This window comes from Boleophthalmus pectinirostris, unplaced genomic scaffold (assembly GCF_026225935.1).
Source record: "Boleophthalmus pectinirostris isolate CB_2022bp ecotype Guang Dong unplaced genomic scaffold, ASM2622593v1 HiC_scaffold_2, whole genome shotgun sequence".
In the NCBI taxonomy this organism is placed as follows: domain Eukaryota; kingdom Metazoa; phylum Chordata; class Actinopteri; order Gobiiformes; family Gobiidae; genus Boleophthalmus; species Boleophthalmus pectinirostris.
In genome coordinates, this window is record NW_026571152.1 from 29,658,454 (window position 1) to 29,679,237 (window position 20,784).

Consider the following 20,784-nt stretch of genomic DNA (forward strand, 5'->3'; position numbering starts at 1 on the left):
CTTTTTACAATAGAAATCAAATATTCTTCAGAAAGTTCTTCCCAAGTCTGTTGCAGAAGTTCCCATAAACGTGTGGCACTTGTAGGTTGCTTCACTCTTCTGTCCAGTTCATCCCAAAACCAGCTCAATGGGGTTTAAGTCTGGAGACCATGTTTTCAAATTTACCATCTTGTTCTTTTTTCCTGAGGTAGTTTTGGCAGAGCTTGGACTTGTGTTTTGTTATCGTTTACCTTTGTACCATTTCCAGCTCTTCATTAGACTTGCACGACTTGAATTGCAATAAATAACTGGAAAAATTAGGGTGTTCTGAAGCTTTTGGTAGTGTACATTTATATAATTATATCTTATTCGACGCCTGTCTCTTGCTATCTTTTTGGCTACTTATTTAGAATTTATTATTACCATTTATAGTTTTTACTCTCGTTGTGATGCGTGAGCTACTGTGTCCAAATAAATTCCCTTGTGGACTAGTAAAGTCTAAGCCTAACCTCCCTGCCATGCCATGTCACTACATCAAAGTAAAAAAATAAATAAAATAAAATAAAAGATTGCAGTCTTATCTATCATAACAACATTTACACTTTTGAGCTTGAAAGTGACTGTTGCTGAATTTACTCCACACATTGCAGACTGGTTTAAGAGCGGTCGTGACTGGTGCTGGTCATAAAAGCGGGCACCAGACCGAGGGAGAGAGGACAGAAATGTGTGCCCATGGCCTGGCCCTGCTCCCAGCCTCTTATCACACAGACACCCAGCGATCCCCTTTCAAAAACCAACTCTGAGATCACAGCACCTGCCACAGGGCCTGGGATCTTCACTCAAAAAACATCATATTTTAGCTTTAACTGTGTGCTTCTTTTGTTCCACAGACCACAGAAAATTGCATGATCACTTACCCACAGCTGGTTTCCAAGAGACTGTCTCCAACCTGAAGGGATGCCATGCCAAAGTCTGCTATCCTGATGTTGTTCTTTTCATCTAGCAACAGGTTTTCTGGTTTCAGGTCCCGGTGGCTGCAAAAGATACAAGATGTTAACAACCCACAGAGCACAGTCTGACCGCAACTCCTCTCACACAGCTTCTCTTCATGTCCTGTTAGCATTTAGTTTACAAAGACATGAGCAAACAATCGAGTGTAGGTTTAAGGGAAAAACTGAGATGAGTGTGGACTATAAAAGCTTGAATCACAGTAGTTTAAGTTTAATAAAGCCGATGAAATTTATAATGCAAAATCAACTTTGCAGAGCTTTTAACCATGTTATAGTTGTTTCCTCACAGAATGTAATCCCAAAATTGTATTTGCAGTGATTTGTGCATATTTAAGCAATCTTTATTTGCTTATTTTCAAGATGCCAACAACCCAAGTTTTCACCGCCACCAGCCTACGAACACTGCTCTGTACTTCTTTAATTTTATTTTCTTAATTGTTGACATACAAATGGTACAAATGAAAAAAAAAAGTGTGATGTGTGGCTATCCAGTGGAGGTGCCGACAGCTGCATGGCTCTTTGTGATGACATTTTGACATTTACAGTGATGTCTGCTCCCCTTGGCCATAGGTTTTTTGGCTCGGTACCCACTGAGTGAAATCTTTAAAAACTATGGCATTCAATATCACTTCTACGCAGATGATTGCCAAATTTACCTGCTACTTAAAAAAACTTGCTTCTGCCTCCCTGATACCTCTCTTTGAATGCCGTAGTGATGTCAATGATTGGTTAACACCCACAACTTTTTAAGTCTTAATGAAGGCAAAACTGAAGTCATTGTGGTTGGTAATACCGGCCCCCTCACTGACCTGGGCCACTGAAACAGCATGTGAAACAGTCTGTCACCAACATTGGCTTCACTATGGACAGAGATTTTAAATCTGACAAATAAATGTGGTTGTAAAATCTGGCTTTTATCATTTGCAGCTTTTATCTAAGATGAAACCTTTTTTTTTTTTTATCTTTTAAATCATTTGAACAGGTCATGCACGCTTTTATCTCCTCTCGTTTAGACGACTGTAATGCACTTTTTTCCGGCATTAGCCACCATGCACTTTTTGGCTGGTTAGTCCAAAATTCTGCTGTTTAACTGGAACCAAAAAACATGAGCACATTACTCCGATTTTAGCATCTTTGCACTTTCTTCTAATTCATTTCAGAGTTGATTTTAAGATTTTATTGTTTGTTTTGAAAGCTTTGAATGAACTGGTCCCACAGTACGTCTCGGACATCATCCAAATGTACTCCTCTGTGCGCGCTCTGAGGTCTGAGGGCCAGCTCCAGCTCATGGTGCGTAAAGACTTAAACCCCTCTCTGTGTGGCCGGACCCAAACTTTGGAACACTCTGCCCCCCCACACACGTCCGAACAGCCCCCACAGTGGAGTGTTTTAAGTCTCTGGTGGTCCTCTGTGTCTTTTATTTATTTTACTATTCACTGCTATTTTATGATTTTTATGGTTTTTGCTTTTATTTGCTTTTATTGGTTTTATTGTTTTAGGACTGGTACTATCAAATTTTATCAATTTACCTTTTTGTGGTCTTCATTTTATGATCTCTGTGCAGCACTTTGGAAACTGCTGTTTCTGTTTGTAAAATGTGCTATCAAAATAAAGTGGATTTCGAGAGTTTTTTTTTTTTTTTTTTTTAATAAAGTCATTTTAAATGAATATTGTGATTTAAAATTTGCAAATTTTACCAATCCACTGGTGTCATCAGTTATAACATCTTAAATCTAATGATTAAAACTAGATTTTGAAACTCCTCCCTTCCAGCTCTACCAAGTTATAGGTCCCAAAACAAACAGTTTTTTGTCTTGCAGATGATTTCTGTGCACATTTGATTGCACCAGTGTATGGGACGTTGTAAAATTGCTTTTCTTTTAGTAACTTTTATGTTTACATGAATGCACAATCTTCTTATGCTGACACAATGTAGTTATTGTTGTCAAGTTATTGGTCTCAAAACACTGAAATGATTGAAACTTCCCACGCCATATGAACAGAGCAGCACCTGTGCCTCTCCTCTTTGATCCGGCTGCACTTAAACAAGGGGCTCCCAACTTAATCACCTGCCGTATGAGGAGTGACAACCCCCCATGGCTGCCCCCCTCGCCCTCTATGGCTCCTTCCTCTCATCTCTCAGACATGTACCCACCAGCGAAAAGCTCAGTGCCCACCGAGGCTGAGGTGGTGTTCATTAGCTGCCACTCATTACCAGCAAACACAGCGAGGGGTGCCAGTATCCAGTCGGCACCGTGTCCCGCCTTAAAAGGTACAGAGGGGGGTGGTCTTTATCCTATCATGTATGCTACAGCTGCATCAGGGTTTATAGGAGCATTAGCTGGGGCTCAAACTGGTGTCAAACTGTGCGCCACTTTATCTGATGGTCACTGGGGTGGCGGTGTACAGGTTAGGTAAAATAGATAGATTTTGTTATGTTGGTGGCATTTTGGTTTGATAGTCATTATTAATTATTTATTTTATTGGTTTATTTATATTTCACCGTATATAGGCCTAGACTCCCCTCTACTTAAACCTGACCAAATCTAGCTCAAATGGGTCAACAATGGCATTGAAGTTTGGCTTAAATGCAATTTACATTTCGATAAGGGTAGTTAAAGTAGAGCTGTATACTTACTTTACTACTTTCCTCTGCTTATTTTCTGAAACAAATGCCACCCCCGGTATTCTATGTTTTACAACCAAAAAATACTGTCTGATTAAAAATGAATGTTTCAGTACTTGCCCTAAACAGGCAGGAAATAGGGCATAACTGTCTGCCTTCTGTTTTTGTTATTATGAACAAAATCAGTGACATATGTAGATCATCGTTTTACATTTGTTCATTGTAAACTGCAATACTGATCTAAATACCAAACAGAAACATCTCCACTGACTTCGTGTTCAAAACTGCAGAACTAATGGCCCGTATGATGAGATGTAGATTTCCATTTACATATGTTTATTGCTAAAAAATAGTTTTTTGTTGTTTTTTTTACTTTGTGTATGTCCCTTATTTTTGTAATAATCACAAGTAAGCACGTAGCAGTCTGTGGAGACAGGGGGTAGATGTAAACCTACACTTTCAGAGTACAAGATTAGATTGTAGATTAGTTAGTTGGTTAAAACTTCATGAAAGACTAAAATGTCCTCTTTAAAGGTCCTACATTCTGCAAAGGTGTCTCTTGTGAGATTTTAACCATGTTATAATGTTATTATCTCATCAAAAACATACCTGGAGTTTTGTCTCATTCACACATAATTAAGTCATTCTTTATTATTAATTAGTCTACCCCTTCAAAGCTTAAAATGCTCTGTTACGTCTTGTGATTTCATGTTGTGGTGATTTTCAAGTTAGTAATGTATCTTTTACCTCCAAATGAGTCTAATGAAGGTGTATGGAGATTAAAAACAAAGTGAAGCACTTCCTGTATTACCACGTGACATCACAACTTGGAACAGAGCCTAAATATGCAAGGTTTGTGTGTTAAACATGTGTGAATGCAACAAAACACAACTCCAGGTTTGTTTCTGATGAGGAAACATAAATATAAAACACAGCAGATCAGAAAACAGAGTAATATGGAGCCATTAATGAAAGCAAACACCTTTAGGGCACCTGTTGCTTCACAGACAGACTGTATCAAACAGTACAGTGAAAAATCAACTCAAACACCGCTGTACAGTTTCACTCCACCCTTTTGTAATCAGAGAAAGCAGCCAACACGTCACAAAGCCCTCTTTAATCTCCCCTTTAGCCCAACCGCACAAAGCCAGCGCAGTCAGGCTTTGAGCTGCGCCTCATCAGTGTGGACATTTAACCTCAGATGACATCAGATGGAGCTGGTCTGCAGGGATAAGCTGTCAGATGCTTTGTTATCACACCAAGAGAGCTCCTGTGATCACGGCCATAATTGAAATAAAACAGAGATAGCATCTAAAACAGGTTACCCCAAGGCAAAAGCCCTTATCTCTTCACACATGCTAACATTTGGGAACGCTGTCAGAGGATCAGTCTGTTGTTTAACCCATTGTTCTAGTGGGAGGGCGTTGATAAAAGACTGGCGATACACTGTGATCCGAGGTTTAACTTAGGTGTAAACACTTAGGTTCAACTTGGGTGGAGACTTGTTATGACATTATCAGGAGGATTGGACAAGTACTGAAATGAAGTTTGGAAAGAAAACACAAATACATTTACATTTTATACATATCTCAATGGTGCACTATGTAACTTTTCTGGAGAAGGGCACGCCACCTGCTTGTCTCCATGGAGATGTTACAGTTATGCCTGGAAGTTTCCAAAGTACAATTTACCAGGCCATGTTACCGGCCAGATCTGGACAGGTGAGCCCCACTTATATTAAAAGAATATATGTTTTACAAGGGAAAAACACAAAGTTAGATGTTTTAAATGTCATACTGTGGAATATTCCAGACAAAGCAATGCCATCTCCACATAGACAAGCAGGTAGTGAACCATAATGTATGTTTATGTATAATTTTACTTCCATTGTAGTAATTGGTTAGCCAGGCTGGCACCACCTACTCCCTCTGTTCAATTTCATTTCTCTCCAACGACTAGGTCAGGAATCAGAATACACTAGACGGCTTGCAAGAACCCCGGAAGTTGTAAACCACGCACCAGCCTGTGAAGAGCTGTGAAGCCATGACGTCAAACTCAAGCGCCTGTCTGGGTCCCTTTTGTGGTGCAGCACAACAGTAAACTCAGTAAACAAAGCGGTCGAGATGGATGTAGATGAAGACATACATTCTGTGTTGGCAACGATACCCCAAATCGAGTATTTAAAGCCGGAACAAAGAGAATGTTTGGTGAATTTTATCAAGGGGAAAGACGTTATTGCCCTTCTTCCTATGGGATTTAGTGCATTACATACGTCACAACCAAATAGCAGCAATTTGTTAAATAAAAAAAGTACCTGCCTACCATAGAGCGAATGAATCCTAATGCTGCAAGGTCAGACAGTTTCCACAAAGTGAAACTGGCTGATGAATCAGGCTAGTAAGTGGTAAGAGATCCCTATTAAACTATATGTTTGCAGATTTGGAAGAAAAAAAAACAACACATTTCATACAATAAAGTCCACCTTGAGCACAATCACCCACTCCCCAGTGCCCCAGCCCTTTAGTCACTCTGTAATAAAAAACATTCTCTGCCTCTGACAAAACCACTGTATCTGATCCTGCCGTTTGCTGAATGAGTCATTGGTTTACAGTTTATCTGCAGATATCTGTGCACAGCCTTCTTCTTTACACATGAGTCATGGGGCTGACAAACAGTTGGGGTCATCTCCTCATAATGTGGACACAAGACAAGACCATCTATATCATTGTCCTATTCAAATAAGAGCCATGTAAATCATTACACTTTACACAAAAACGAATAGTTTGTTTTTCCAATGGGAAATACATTTCTGTTTTTGTTTTTGTTTTTTTTCCTCATGTTTGACCATTTTATATTTTACTACATTCTGAATTTTGTTCACTGTGAATAGCAATATATATATATTTTTCTTTCTGAGTTAGATGCTCACTTGGTGCAACTTGGAAGGAACTTGACCTGTCTGTGTGCATGTGTTAGTGTGATTTACCATAGTGGGAGAGTCATTTTATTGTTATGTATTGCATTGCACCAAACACATTTTTTTATAAATACATTTTTTATAATGTAGTTCAGCCCTCTGAGACCCTGCAGATGGTTTTAGAAACAAACCTGATTTTCCATAAATTTCTTTACAAAGATATAAAATATGAAAAAGCAATGCCAGGTTTTTCAAATAACATAATATTGGACCTTTAAAGAAATTGTAACCTGTCCCATTTAAAACATTCCTGATTGTTCAGATGAAATATGTAATGGCATTGGACACATCACAAATGCATGACGATAATACCTACTGTATAAAGTGTGCAATAAAGGGCGCTCTGTTATTACCTTTAAAAGGCGTAAACATGAGAAAAACTGTGTGTAATCACATGTAAAGCTTCTAACGGCTGCAGGGAAATCTCCAGGCGTGGGTTCACAAAGGGGGAACAGGGTCCATGGGCTGTTTATCTGCTGCAACATCAACAGGACAAATTACATGTGGATGTTTTATTGTCTGTCAGGAGCCCTGTATCCATAATGGGACATTAAAGTGTCTCTGCCTGACACATTAGGGTGCACCGAGCCCCTGTAATCTTGCACACACAGCAGCCTCTACACTGGGAATATGTGAGCGTGTGTGTGTGCACACATGCGTGCATGCACGCACATATGTCACTGCAGGTTTGTCAGTACCAGTCAGCAGCAGCACCAAGCAGAGGCTACACACATACATGTACTATTCAAGCTTTAAAATACACATTTATGTGTTTATTTGTTTACGGATACCCCTTTACATTAGCTTTGGCATTGGGTGTATATTAAAGGCCCTGTACCTGATTTTTACTGTCCTAACAACATGAAAAACAGAGCTTTAAATGGTCTTGCAGTTGGCCAAAGTTATTCCTCACTTAGCTTTTGCATTCATAATATCCTTATCCATTGTGATGTGTTTATAAGTACTTTTCAAATCTCAGACTCTCAGAGACCAGAGCAGAGTTTACAGCACAGGCAAGTTAAAAACAAATATCATGTTAATATGCCATTCCTGATTAGTGGACGATAAAACGGTTTATTATAAGATGCAAGTACACAACAGACTTATGTTGACCTTGAGAGTTGCTTATACAACATATCTGTATTGTAAATGGATTACAAAGTCATATCCCTCATAAAATGTGTACGCTAAATGCAAGCAGAGGGAGAGAGGACTGCATCTGCTGGCACACCGAGGAGTTAAGGAATTGGAAATAAAAATGTTTAAAAGGCAAGCTATAAAGTTGATAAGCTGCGTGGTGAAGGCAATTTGAGCAAATGAATAATGTGAGTCTGCTGAAGATGAATGCACTTTTAAAACTCAGAGGATCATGGATCATGGATAAGCACATATAACATAGCACATTCAAGCCTTAATGTTAAACCTATTAATGCCAGTTTACATTGATATTTGACCTTTCCAACTTGGTCCTGTAAAATTGAAATGATGACTTTTGATGACTTTTTGAAGTTCAAAAACTCTTCAAATTGATCAAACTTCTGAAAATGACCATGATGACATCCACATGACCATATGTAGGGCTGCTCTACCATATGGCAAAAATTATATTCATGATTATTTGGCTCATTATTGAAATCATTATTTCAACTGATTATTTCAATACTGTCAAAAATAACAAGTAAAAAAGTGTGAAGGCACAATATATTAGCAATGTTTTGTGATGCAGAAAATAAATCATTGAATGAATATAGACAGATAGATTTGTTTCACTGGACAGCCATACCTTTTTTATTTTTATTTTTCTGAAACTATCTTCAATAATCTTTGATGTTTTTGGTAGAAAAATGATCATCGTAAAACCATGTATAACATAAATATTATTCATTCCTGGAGGTAGAGGCCTGTTTTGATGGCGCTCTGTCCTTTGGGTGTCATTGTGTGTAATTTACAGTGTACATGAGCGTGTACCCCCAGAGGAGCTGTGAGACATGATTCTGGCAATCCAACAACACCACGCTCTTTAATTGCCTGTGATCATTTACACTCTACGCTCACATGTAAACGTGCTGTAACCTTGTAACAGGGCAGCTGCTCGGGACAAAGAGGTTCTCATACTAAAGTCCAAAAATCTGCATACATGACAGATTTGAAATTTTGTTTGGACATGACAAATACTATTAAGTGATCACTATTACTACTACTGCTACTACTACTACAACTACTACTGCAACTACTACAACTACAACTACTTCTACTACTTCTACTACTACTACTACTACTAGTACTAGTATCTGAGTGTTTAGAAAAAAGCTGTGTAATTATTATTAGTAAGTATAAGTGTAATTAGTAGTATTAGTAGTAGTAGTAGTTACAGTAGTAGTAGCAGTAATAGTAACAGTAGTAGTAGTATTAGTAGTAGTAGTAGTAATAGTAGCAGTAGTATTAGTAGTAATTGCAGTAATAGTAGTAGCAGTAGTAGTAGTAATAGTAGTAGTTGTAGTTGTAGTAGTTGCAGTAGTAGTAGTAGTAGTAGTAGTAGTAGGAGTAGTAGTAGTACTAGCAGCAGTAGTAGTAGTAGTTGTTGTTGTAGTATTTATAAATACACATTAAATTAACCAGAAAGATTTGAAGCAGCCAGCCAAGTATTTACAGTGGATTTGAATCCTTCTCATCTCCTTCACACTTCATTATGTGAATTTGATTATTTTTGTAACATTTCAAATATAAACCATGACCATGAAATTATGCAGTAGTGATTCAATTTGCAATATATGTTTAAAAAGTTAAATTCTAATTGGAGAGCGTACTATGAACAGACTGAAACATGAACAGATAAAATAATACAATTTCAGAATGTGGTTTTAAATGTTTAAACTAAGGGTACAACAAGATTTATCTATAAAAATACATAATATTTGCAGAGAACATTGCATTGTCTTATAATTGTGCTTTGATAATTGCACTAACTCAAACTGACATGATTGCGATGTATTGTGCAGTATGGTGTATACTGCAGTAGAGGCGAGGCATGCAGCCAAATTGGTCCACTATAAATCCATCAATATAAAGTCTATTCATTATGTATACAAATGACCAGTGGCACACATCACATCAGTATCGCATTAATTACCCAAAGCTGACTCGTCTCTCAACACTTGAACATGACGCTAATGGCCTGAGTGCGTCTTGAAGCATATTTATCTGCTCCATTTTTCCCAAACAAATGCTCATTCTGCACTATTATTATTCACCAGAGAGCGGGATTCCTCACAAAAGCAGCTGTGACACACACTTTTAGCTGGTAGCACGTTCTTCTCATTTTTATGCTTTCCTAACACTCCTAGTTTTCAAGTTTTCAAGGCCTCTTTTGACCCAATTAGATAGCTAGCAAGCACTTTCATTGTAATACCTAAAGGCCAATATTCCAGCGCATTAGCGAAAGAGGACATGCTGTGGTGTAACTGTGGAGTAAATGGAACTTTCCCCAAAGCCACAGTTTTAGGAGCCAATGGGGATGAGGGACATATTGAAATCATTATCACTACATTTTTTACAATCTTGCAGTTTTAAGTATGGCTTGGAGCAGCTCATTGGTGTGCGAGACAATTCAAAATTAAAGCTCTGCACAGATAAAACTATAAAACTGTATGTATATCTTTTAGTTTCATTTATTTTAGGTAGTAAGTAGGTGGTTTTGTAGCCTTTGAATGTTAATTTTAGTATATTTTAAAGGTCCCATGTTGCACAAAATGGGTTCTTGTGAGCTTTAAGTCATATTTTAATGTTGTTACCTGATCAAAAACATACCCAGAGTTGTGTTCTGTTCCATTCACACATGTTTGAGTAAACCTGGTTTATGTCATGTACTGGTAGTTTTCAAGGTAAACTGTTAAAGTTTACATTTTGTTCAGTAGAGATTGATGAGTCTGGACTAATATAATTGACTCTAGTGAACACAAATAGAGTGGAATACTTCCTGTACTACCACATGACATCACAAGGTGTAACAGAGTGTTTTATATTTGAGAGAAGAGCCAAAATGCACAGGTTTTGTGAGTTAAACGGTATATTTGTGATAAGGATTACATTATAACACTTTTAGACATGTACCACCTGGGAGTAAAACTGCAGATATGGTTGTAGTTAAGTTTTTCTGTTTTCCATATTAAAGAAACAAAAGCAGTGATGTTGCTTGCATTTGTTTAAATTTGACATTTCAAAAATAACCTACCTTACTATTCTTTTATTCATAAGAACAGTAGACTACTACATGTGTGATCTGGGACCAGAGGTGGGACCAAGTCTTTGTTTTGCAAGTCTGAAGTAAGTCTCAAGTCTTTGACCTCAAGTCCGAGTCAAGTCCCATGTTGTCTACTTTGAGATTCAAGTCATTTCAAGTCTTTAAACCAAAGTACAGAATATAGAGTAGATTTTAGCAATTTATATGAATTTTAAACTAAATTGTACTAAAAATCACAGTATATTTATATATAAGTATTCATAGAGTTTTTTTTTTTTTTTTTTAAATGTCTTGACAAGATCTTCGGGTGAATTATTACAGTCAGAATAGAAAAAAATAAGATTTTAAAGTGCTTCTCAAGTCTTCTCAAGTCATAGGCCTCAAGTCCAAGTCAAGTCCCAAGTCACTGACCTTCAATTCCAAGTCGAGTCCCAAGACTTAGTCCATTTTATCAAGTCAAGTCTCATGTCCTAAAAATAGTGACTCAAGTCTGACTCAAGTCCAAGTCAAGACTTGTAAGTCCCCACTTCTGTCTGGGACACCTGTAAAACAATACTTCATCTGTATAATGCAGTGGCTAAAGCATAGGATTACTAATACAATAACATGGTCTAAAACTGAGAAAATAAATAAATGCATGTGTGTGTATTTAGCTCTTAATCCAGCAGAGTTGGAGTGGGGAAAGATGGGATGAGCAGTGGACCTTTAAAGCAGAGTAAACAGACAGGCTGACAGGGAGGCTCCGGAGTGGCAGGGGGGGAAACATGCTTAGAAAGTCAAGTTATCTGAAATACACAGACCATTGGCTTTGAATATGCGCCTACTTCTACACTCTGATTTGGAAAATGTGGGCCGCACTTATCAGAAACTTGTCATTTTTGCTTACCTTGAACCTCCCACCATTACTGCCACTTTAAAGGTCTTATATTACACAAAATTGACTCCTGTGAGCTTTTAGCCATGTTAGAATATTGTTACCTCCTCCAAAACATTCATGTTTATTAGTCTGTCTGCATCTCTGGATTTGGATTCGAGTTAAACATGTGTGAATGAAACAAAGCACAACTCCAGGTATGTTTGTGATGAGGAACCAACATTATAACATAGATCAGAAAATACCGTAATATGAGCCCTTTAATATTATAACCCATTTACCTCCATGTTACACTCAGCGATGCCATTTGTCCAGTGGGATTTTCCTTGTTCTCCCACTTGGCCATAGCTTTAAATCAGCTCCATAAACCAACCCACAGTGAGAGTCGTGTTCCTTCTCTCGGTTGTCATTTTTCTCCCCATCCAATTTCCATCTGAGCATTCCCTTTGAAATCATTGGCCCTTTTTCATTCAATGTTATAACCACCGGAGCAGGGAAAAGGGAAGCATCAAAAACTACAAGAATGGAATAAAATAGGACATTTCCACTCCAGGGTATATAAGTCATTGTAAATTGGGAATATGTATTATGGATGGAGCATAATGGAGCAATAATGTATGACTTATATATACCAGATTTGAGACATAAGTAGAAGAGCTGTAGATCTTGGCAGGTCTGATTATGGTGATCACTGAAAGTAATTCACAGCATATTACATTTAGAAAAAAACAAATAAATAAATAAAATAAAACAACATCATTGAATTCTCAGGACAGGTAAGCTATTGCCTGTGAATAATTTGATATGCAGGGATAAGAGGACTAACAAATGAGCATAATCACTGAGTAGGGATGTAACAATAACCGAAATATCATGATATTGTATCGTCAAAGTTCTCACAGTAATATCGTAGACTGTCACAATATATCGAATTACAAGTCTCTTTGCTTCAAATTAAGAGTTACGGTGCAGCAATAGCTAAAAAAAGACAGAGGGAACTACATAGACCATGATCCTTTGCTCCATTTCAGCGTAGACTACAAGAAGAAATAACAGTTCTAAGCATTTTTAAGTCTTAGTTCTTTGGATTCAATCTTGTCCAGGCATTTTAAGTGGAAAAAGTAGCATATTCACAGTTTTAGCTGTTTAGCCTCCACAAAATATCCCAATAAATGTTGTACCATGAGATGTATATCATGAAAATATCGTACAGAGAGATTTGGATATCCCCACCATATCGTGAGCCTTCCCACAATATCGCAATAAATATCATGTCACAAAGTTCATACCTTGATGATATCGTATCGTGAGACTTGGATATCGTTACACCCCATCAATGAGTTAAAGTCACAACTAGTTTAGGCAACGAGGATGACATTTTTGTTTTAGTTGACTCTTCATTACAGCAAAATACTGTTTAAATTAAGGGTTCTCAAATCTTTTTTTTAAGCCAGGGAGCTTTTATCTGCATGAAAATATCCCAATTAAGGACTCCCTACCGGCACACAGGATGGCATCATAATATAATTTTGATGTTTAAACTCTGTATAAAACCAAATTTGGACGAAAGATTAATTTCTCACAGTCCTTATTCTGTTGGTGTAGTTATTTCCATAAAAAATGCATGTTGTATATCAGAATAAATTGTAGCATATATATCAAATAATCAGGACCCCAACACATGGTCCAGCGACACCAATTTTGTGGATTATTCTGGGCACTGGATGTTGATAATAAACATCTAAACAAAGAGGGACGTGTCTTTGAGTGTAGCCAGAATTTACAGTTTACAGTTTTTACAAAGAAGCAAGAAAATGTTCGATTTGTGAAACACTAGAAGCGATAGCCTTGTAAAACACTAAACACTAAATATCAAAACAATATCCACATAATAAATAAAACAATTTATCGGTAACTGTACTCAAGAATGATTTTCCTTGTATCCATGGCAGCGACAAACATCAAGAGAGGAGTGGCGTGGACATAGTAGTGGAAAAGTAGCACTGAAGCTAATGTGATGCCTAAGACCCTAATAGCTTTGCACAGGCGACCTACTAAGAGCCGGAAGGAGGATCCGCATGAACCAGGGGCGATGATGCTCGTGTGTGGGAGTAATGTCACTTTCAGACCAGGTGTTATCCGGTACGCGTGTGGGTGGTTTCCATAATGCGCGCCTTATGTGTCGAGACTGAAGGATGTGTGACCGCCATTGTGTGTCAGTGCATGTGTGAAGGAGCTTTAAGGGGCCTGTATTATGCAAAACGGAACAATGTGAGCTTTAAGTCAAGTTAGAATGTTATTATCTCATCAAAAACATACCCAGAGTTGTGTTTGAGTAATCCTTTATTATTAATCTGTCTACATCTTCAAAACTCAAAATGCTCAGCTCCATTTTGTGATGTCATGTAGGAGATAAGAGGAATTGCAAATCTTGACTTGGACTTGAGTCAGACTCACTATTTTTAGGACTTGAGATTTGACTTGATAAAATGGACTAAGACTTGGGACTCGACTTGGACTTGAAGGTCAGTGACTTGGGACTTGACTCGAACTTAAGGCCTGTGACTTGAGAAGCACTTTTAAAAATGAATTCTGACCATAATGATTCACACTAAGGTCTTGTCAAGACATTTAAAAAGGAAAAAATAACAAAATAAAATTCTACTACTTTTATATAGTCTATAAATACGATATGATATGATTTTTAAGTACAATTTATCTTAAAAGTCATATAAATTGCAAAAATCTAAGCTATATTTTGTACTTTGGTTCCAAGACTTAAAATGAGTTGAAGCTCAAATCAGACGACTTGGACTTGACTTGGACTTATGGGCCAGTGACTCGAGACTCGACTTGTACTTGCCTGTATTTGACTTGGGACTTGACTCGGACTTGAGGTCAAAGAGTTGAGACTTACTTGAGACTTGCAAAACAACGACTTGGTCCCACCTCTGTCATGTAGTGGTAGCTTTCAAGTTAACAGCTACCATTCACAATTAATTCAGTACAAATGGGTAATTTTAGAGCTGAAATTACACAAGTTATTCTTTTAAAGGCATATGGAGTTCAAGTTACCCCATGAAACTAAAACTTAGAACCTAAATAAGCAAGATCTGTGTGTTAAACATGTGTGAATGAAACAAAACACAGCTCCGTATGATTGTGATGAAGAAATATTATAACATGCATCAGAAAATAGCATAATAGGAGCTCTTTATAGCAACTTGGTGAAGGATTGTGTTGATCTAACGCCCACCCTTTAAGATACTGTATTAAACATGAGATGGTAACACGAGGATATCAAAGGTTGTGGGCTGGTATAGTGCTTATCGATTACTCTGCGTGTGTGTCTTGAGCCTGTGTGCGTGTATTTGTCAAAGCGTGATGAACTAATATGGGAGAGGGAGGGTGTAAGGGGCGTGTTTCATGTCACCACTGCTTTAAATGACCACACATTGAGACCAGAGTCAAGTGTCAGTGTGGCTTTGGAAACACATGACTGGTCAATACCGCTGCTGAGGACATGAGAATGGGAGCACAGAGCACAATGCAGTCTATCTGAGAAGAATCCGATACTATTGGCAGCATGGTTTGCTTAAAAGGAGATTATTTATTTCTGCAGAATTGTGCGGGGAGATTCAGAGGGTTGGTCAAGGGCAAAAAACAACATGCAGTAATGTATAGAAACCAGTTTGCTTGTCAAAATATACAACATTACTATCTCAAACAAAGTAAAAGTATTGATGTTTTGCAGTGACATTACGCTGGGGGTGTTCTACATGGGGGTGTTCTATAGGGGTGTAAAAATATCGGAATATCAATATATCGTATAGTTTAATGATGATGATACAGTATCGATATCGTGGTCTACTGTATCGATATTTCACCAAGAGTATTTTTAGGTGTGTTTTACTAAATTATTTTGTTACAGTGCTACATTTTTGTTGCTTGTGGAGTGAAAGGAAGCTCATTTATGCGACACATTTGACATTTTTACTGTTTTGAGGATTAAAATGTTTGTGTTTCATATCAACTTTTCACAAGAAGTGATTTAACAAAGCCTGTTAGTATCAGAGCCACGATTTAGCCTTTATTTTTTATTGAACCGTATTGAATCGATTTTGAAATACATCATATCGAATCGAAAGTGCACTGTATCGAGATATGTATCGTATCGTGGCCTGTGTATCGAGATATGTATCGTATCGGCAACTCCTTAATGATACCCAGCCCTAGTGTTTCTACATGTATTTCAAAGGCAGTGTCCATGGTGACGCAATGTAAGGCTGTGCAATTATATGAATTTTGATCGCGATTGTGATTTGTGTGTCAAACGATCTCCAAACTCATAAAATCGAGTTGAAACAATAAAGCCTAAGTTTATTTTGGTATATTTTTTTATATAAATAAGTATATTTATTTTATTTTTATATAGAGAGATTGTAGAACAGCTGGACATATAGTTTATTTTGGATACAATTGTTTTTTCTATGCCTTATTTCATGTTCAAAGTATATTTTATTCATTTTGTGTTTTATGCTCATGTTTTATACTTCGCAAAACTGCTCTAAGGTAAATATTTGTAGCTGAGTAAATGCATTGTGTAGCTAAATAAAAATTGTTTGAATAATCATGATTTCAAGATTGACCAAAATAATCGAGATAATGATTTTTTTCCATAATCGAACAGCCGTAACGTAGTGCACATATTAGCAAGCAGGCACAACAAAAAAGGTTTAAGAAAAGATAGACTGACAAAACTACACAGACTGTAGTTCCAGCTAAGTAATTTCTTTGTAGTTAGATTAACAGAGCTTCAGACAGAGCAGTGCCTACAGTTAGAATCACACTCGCAGGGAATGTTGACGACATCAGCTGCAAACCATTAATAGCCTTGAAGCTTCACTTTTCAATTAAAAATGAATAACAGTTTTCACAAAATCTTATCCTACATAATGAAACAACCAATTACATTTAAGCACGTGAAATTCCAGCGCCAGCCAATGAGGAGACAGTTTATTCACAAAACTAGGTCTTATTTTTATACATTCCTTTAAGCCAATATACTTTACGTTGTCGACAAAAATCACGCAACCTAAAATGAATATTTGGGTTTTTGAATCAGGTCTGAAATTTTGTTTTAAAAGTTTTAAAAAGTTTTAAAATCTGAGCCAAAAAAATCAAGTATTATCTGGTTTCAAATTAATGGAAAACTAGGATTGCTGTCATAGAACCAAACAATTAAAAACTAGATGGTTAAACATTCTCAAAATGGCATCTATAAAACAGGAAATTTAACAGGTTGGTACTGGCCTGTAACATTTTAAGTGTCATCTTCAAGTCCCAGGTTTTATTGCATATTTTAAGGACACGCTGGTAGTTGCATCCAATGACATCGTAAAAAAAAAAAAAAAAAAAACTGTCAAAATACATTTATTCTAGAGGAATGTGGATGCTTCTTGGTGTCTGAAAGCACACTGCAGCCTGCTTCTCTTCCTCCACAAACATGTACACCTTATGCTGTTTGCAAACACTAAAATAGTCCAATGAACAGCGAGCAAAGCTATCTCCAGCTGTCACTCAGTCCTGCCATGAATCACAAGCCAGACGAATCTCATACAAAATCAAAACAAAACATCACATCCACACAATTGTCAGTTTGACGTTAGATCAATAAGCTACGAGAGAACACAATAAAGACATCTACTTTTTCCTTCAATGACAAGTTCCTTTTCTTGCGACCGATTTCATCCCACGGTTTCCATGGTTTGCCTCATCTCCCTTGTCACAGATTATTCCCTTTCCTTTCTCTCTGCTCAAAAAGACCAGATTTCCTTCCAAATCCAATGTGAACTGAGAAACTCTGACTTATAAACAGCCAGCATCCAATTTTGAGCTCTCTGCTTGTTGACTGCCAGACACCCAACTGGCTTTGGGACAGATATTTATGGATTTGAGTCTAAACTTGAATGGAAAAAATAGAAAAAAGAACTCTGCGTGGAGGGTGACAAGTCAAAATGGAGGAAATTACAGCAATAGGGGTTTTCATTGAAGAGATGCTGGGGTTTCATTAGTGTGGCGTGAAGCAGAGGTGAGGAGGGCTGGGTCTGTCAGCCAGAGCTCGCCTAATTGAGGTTGGGAGGAGGGTGAGCAGGTTCCCAAATAATCCTTTTTTGGGGCTAATCTTACAAGGTATCACATTTTATCTAACAGCAGCAGGTTAAGGGTTTGAGGAAAGGCTGTGGCTATGAGAAAGTAGATGAGGAACAGGTACAGCTGCAAATATAAAGAAGCTATGTCCTCTTTTAGACCAAATATTAGAGTCTGGCATTTCACTGAGGCTCTGTGATGAATTATAATGAGCAGAATGGTAGATTACATGGTTGCTTGGCAAAAAACGTTAACTGTTTTGTAAGCTTTATTTTAGTTTAACGTTAATTATTGAAGTGAACCAAGGGATTAAAAGAAAAAGTTTTGATTTTGACTTTCATGCTGGACCCAGAGGAAGCACTACAGACAGTTACTTCGTGCTCACGGTAGAAACGGTTGGTTGAGCTCAAATAGTATTATAATATTGGTATTCTGTTTTAAGGTCCTAAAAATTAATCTGACTAACCTGAGTTCCAGCATTAATTTGGAATGGCTCCTGTAGATATCGTCTGTGAAGAGGAAGGACTCTCAGCGGGAATTTTAGCCAATCATAGCAGCCAACTGACATGGTTCAATATTAAAACAATATAGTTTTTGACTAACAGATCAAACCTACTGTTTCTTGGGCTTTGTACCTTGTTAGCAAATATGTATTAATAAAAATGTTTTTGTCTGTTCCACATCAATAGTTGTGTGTACTTGAATGAATCAGTGGGAAAGGTACAAGACGGATTCTCATGAGTTTGAAAACGCAAACTTTGCTACCTAAATAATAAGGATGTAACAATAACCAAAATATTGTGATATTGTATTATCAAATTCTCACAATAATATCGTGGACCTTCACATTTCGAATTACAAGTCTCTTTGCTTAAATTAAGAGTTATGTTGCAGCAATAGCTAAAAAAAAAAAAAAAAAAAAAGACAAAGGGAACTACATAGACCATGATCCTTTGCTCCATTTCAGTGTAGACTACAAGAAGACGTAACAGTTCTAAGCACTTTTAAGTCTTAGTTCTTTGGATTAAGTCTTGTCAAGACATTTTAAGAAGAAAAAGTAGCATATTAACAGTTTTGTTAGCCTCCACAAAATATTGCAATAAATATCATACCGTGAGATGTATATCATGAAAATATCGTACTGAGAGATTTGGATATTGTTACATCCCTAATCGCGAGCCTCCCCACCATATCGTGAGCCTTCCCACAATATCACAATAAATATCGTACCGTGAGGTTCATACTGGGACAATATCATATCATGAGACTTGGATATTGTTACACTCCTACAAAATAATGATTAGCACATATGAATATTAAAAACAAAAATACTTTAAGATATCGTCAACCAGGTTTTATCACTGGAATTAAAATAACTAGTGACCAAACACAAGCAATAATATATTCAATCTGTTGCTCAAGCGCACAGAAACCTCCAAATAAGTAATCCAAATGCAGCTGCTTAACACATTCTCAGGATAGATTTTCTAGATGCATTAATAAGCTATATCATATAGGGACTTGTGCTGACCACATGAAAGTCAATCAGGGTTTTGATTGAGAAGCAAGGTCTGCGAGGCCTCAGTGTGCATGTTTATTTGCACCAGCGTCTTCTTTGCCGAGCGCATTCATCCTTCTAAGTTTTGTCTTTCATTTATACGCAATTACTACAAGTTCAGCGCATCAAGTAGCTGTTTAAATTAAGTCAAGAATCTCATTGTGGGATAATCAATAAGATGCGTCTAAGCTGTTCTTTTTGTGCACCCCCAGTGGCTTTATTATTAAATCAACACAGCCCAAAATGTAATTGCCTACTCCATATTACATACTGTGCGGGAATACAAAGTGGCTCGATCAGATCACATCATTACGACTTTTACCTAAGCATTGCATGACGAATCCGTTTAATTTGTTTCTTTTAATTGTCTCTGCTGCAGTATGCAAATATGCACTGCTCTCCATGCGTTTGGAGCCAACAGCACAGAGGGTGTGGGGGATTTTAAATGCACATAGTTTGTATATGTGTTTTATTATCAGCAGGAAACTCTCCAAGCAGAGAGAAGGTGCTGAGAAAGAAAAACTCCTTGTACATTACCGCTTTATATATATATTTATATCTTTAATGTCCCTGTACCCAATTTTGTTCCCATTTATTTGAGATAAATATGTCATGTCCCATTACAGGTATATTTTATAAGCAGCTTGAGGTCAAAATATATCTGCTGTGTGCTGTTTGCACCTAGTTAAAAAGTGCTTATGGTACAATAATCAGGAAATTCACCCTGGCATGCTAGTTGTCAATTATTCTAGTCTACTGTGGCCATTTGGTGAGGGGCATTATAACATGAAAAAAAGTTGTATGTTTTGTTAAATGTATAATATCACCTAAAAACCCTAAATCTGAACGAGTTGAACCACTTTAAGACTTTAAGACAAGATTAGTGTATCTATTCAGTCATAGATGTATCCTGATTTTAAAAATATATAAATATTTTGTTAGATGATCACATGATGAATAGGAAATTAATGTGCATGCAGTGACCCCCGCAAAATTGAGTGGCAGGTAGTCGGAGTATCTCACAGTGGTATGGAATCCTGGATCAAGACTATGTCGGTAATTTTAGCAATAACAATCTCCTACAGAAATGTAACCTCTTGGACAGAAAGACCCTGAATAAAGTGAACACTAAATCTCCAAACTCAAGTTCATCCCGGTGCTGCAATAAGCCGTCAGTCACTGTATGAGTCATGCATCTGCAGAATCCCTCTGTACTGACTCTGCACAGTCAGTTTGACAAAGATCCATATGAACACCTGATACAGAATATAGACATCCCAGCTCTGACTCACTCACTCCAGCTTCTCTTCACTGACACACTCCTATGTATAGTTTGATTCCATCCTGCAGTGTCGTGTTCGCCTCATCTC

The 20,784-nt window shown here is 37.3% G+C and overlaps 1 protein-coding gene across 1 annotated transcript in view; it reads right to left on the minus strand.

Annotated features, from left to right (window-relative positions):
- brsk2b (BR serine/threonine kinase 2b) overlaps positions 1-20,784 on the minus strand; it is a 297,761-nt gene that overhangs the window by 79,584 nt on the left and 197,393 nt on the right. The window contains exon 5 of the mRNA XM_055155485.1: positions 897-1,013. Within this exon, the coding sequence (XP_055011460.1) occupies positions 897-1,013 (117 nt within the window). The remainder of the gene's footprint in view (positions 1-896; positions 1,014-20,784) is intronic.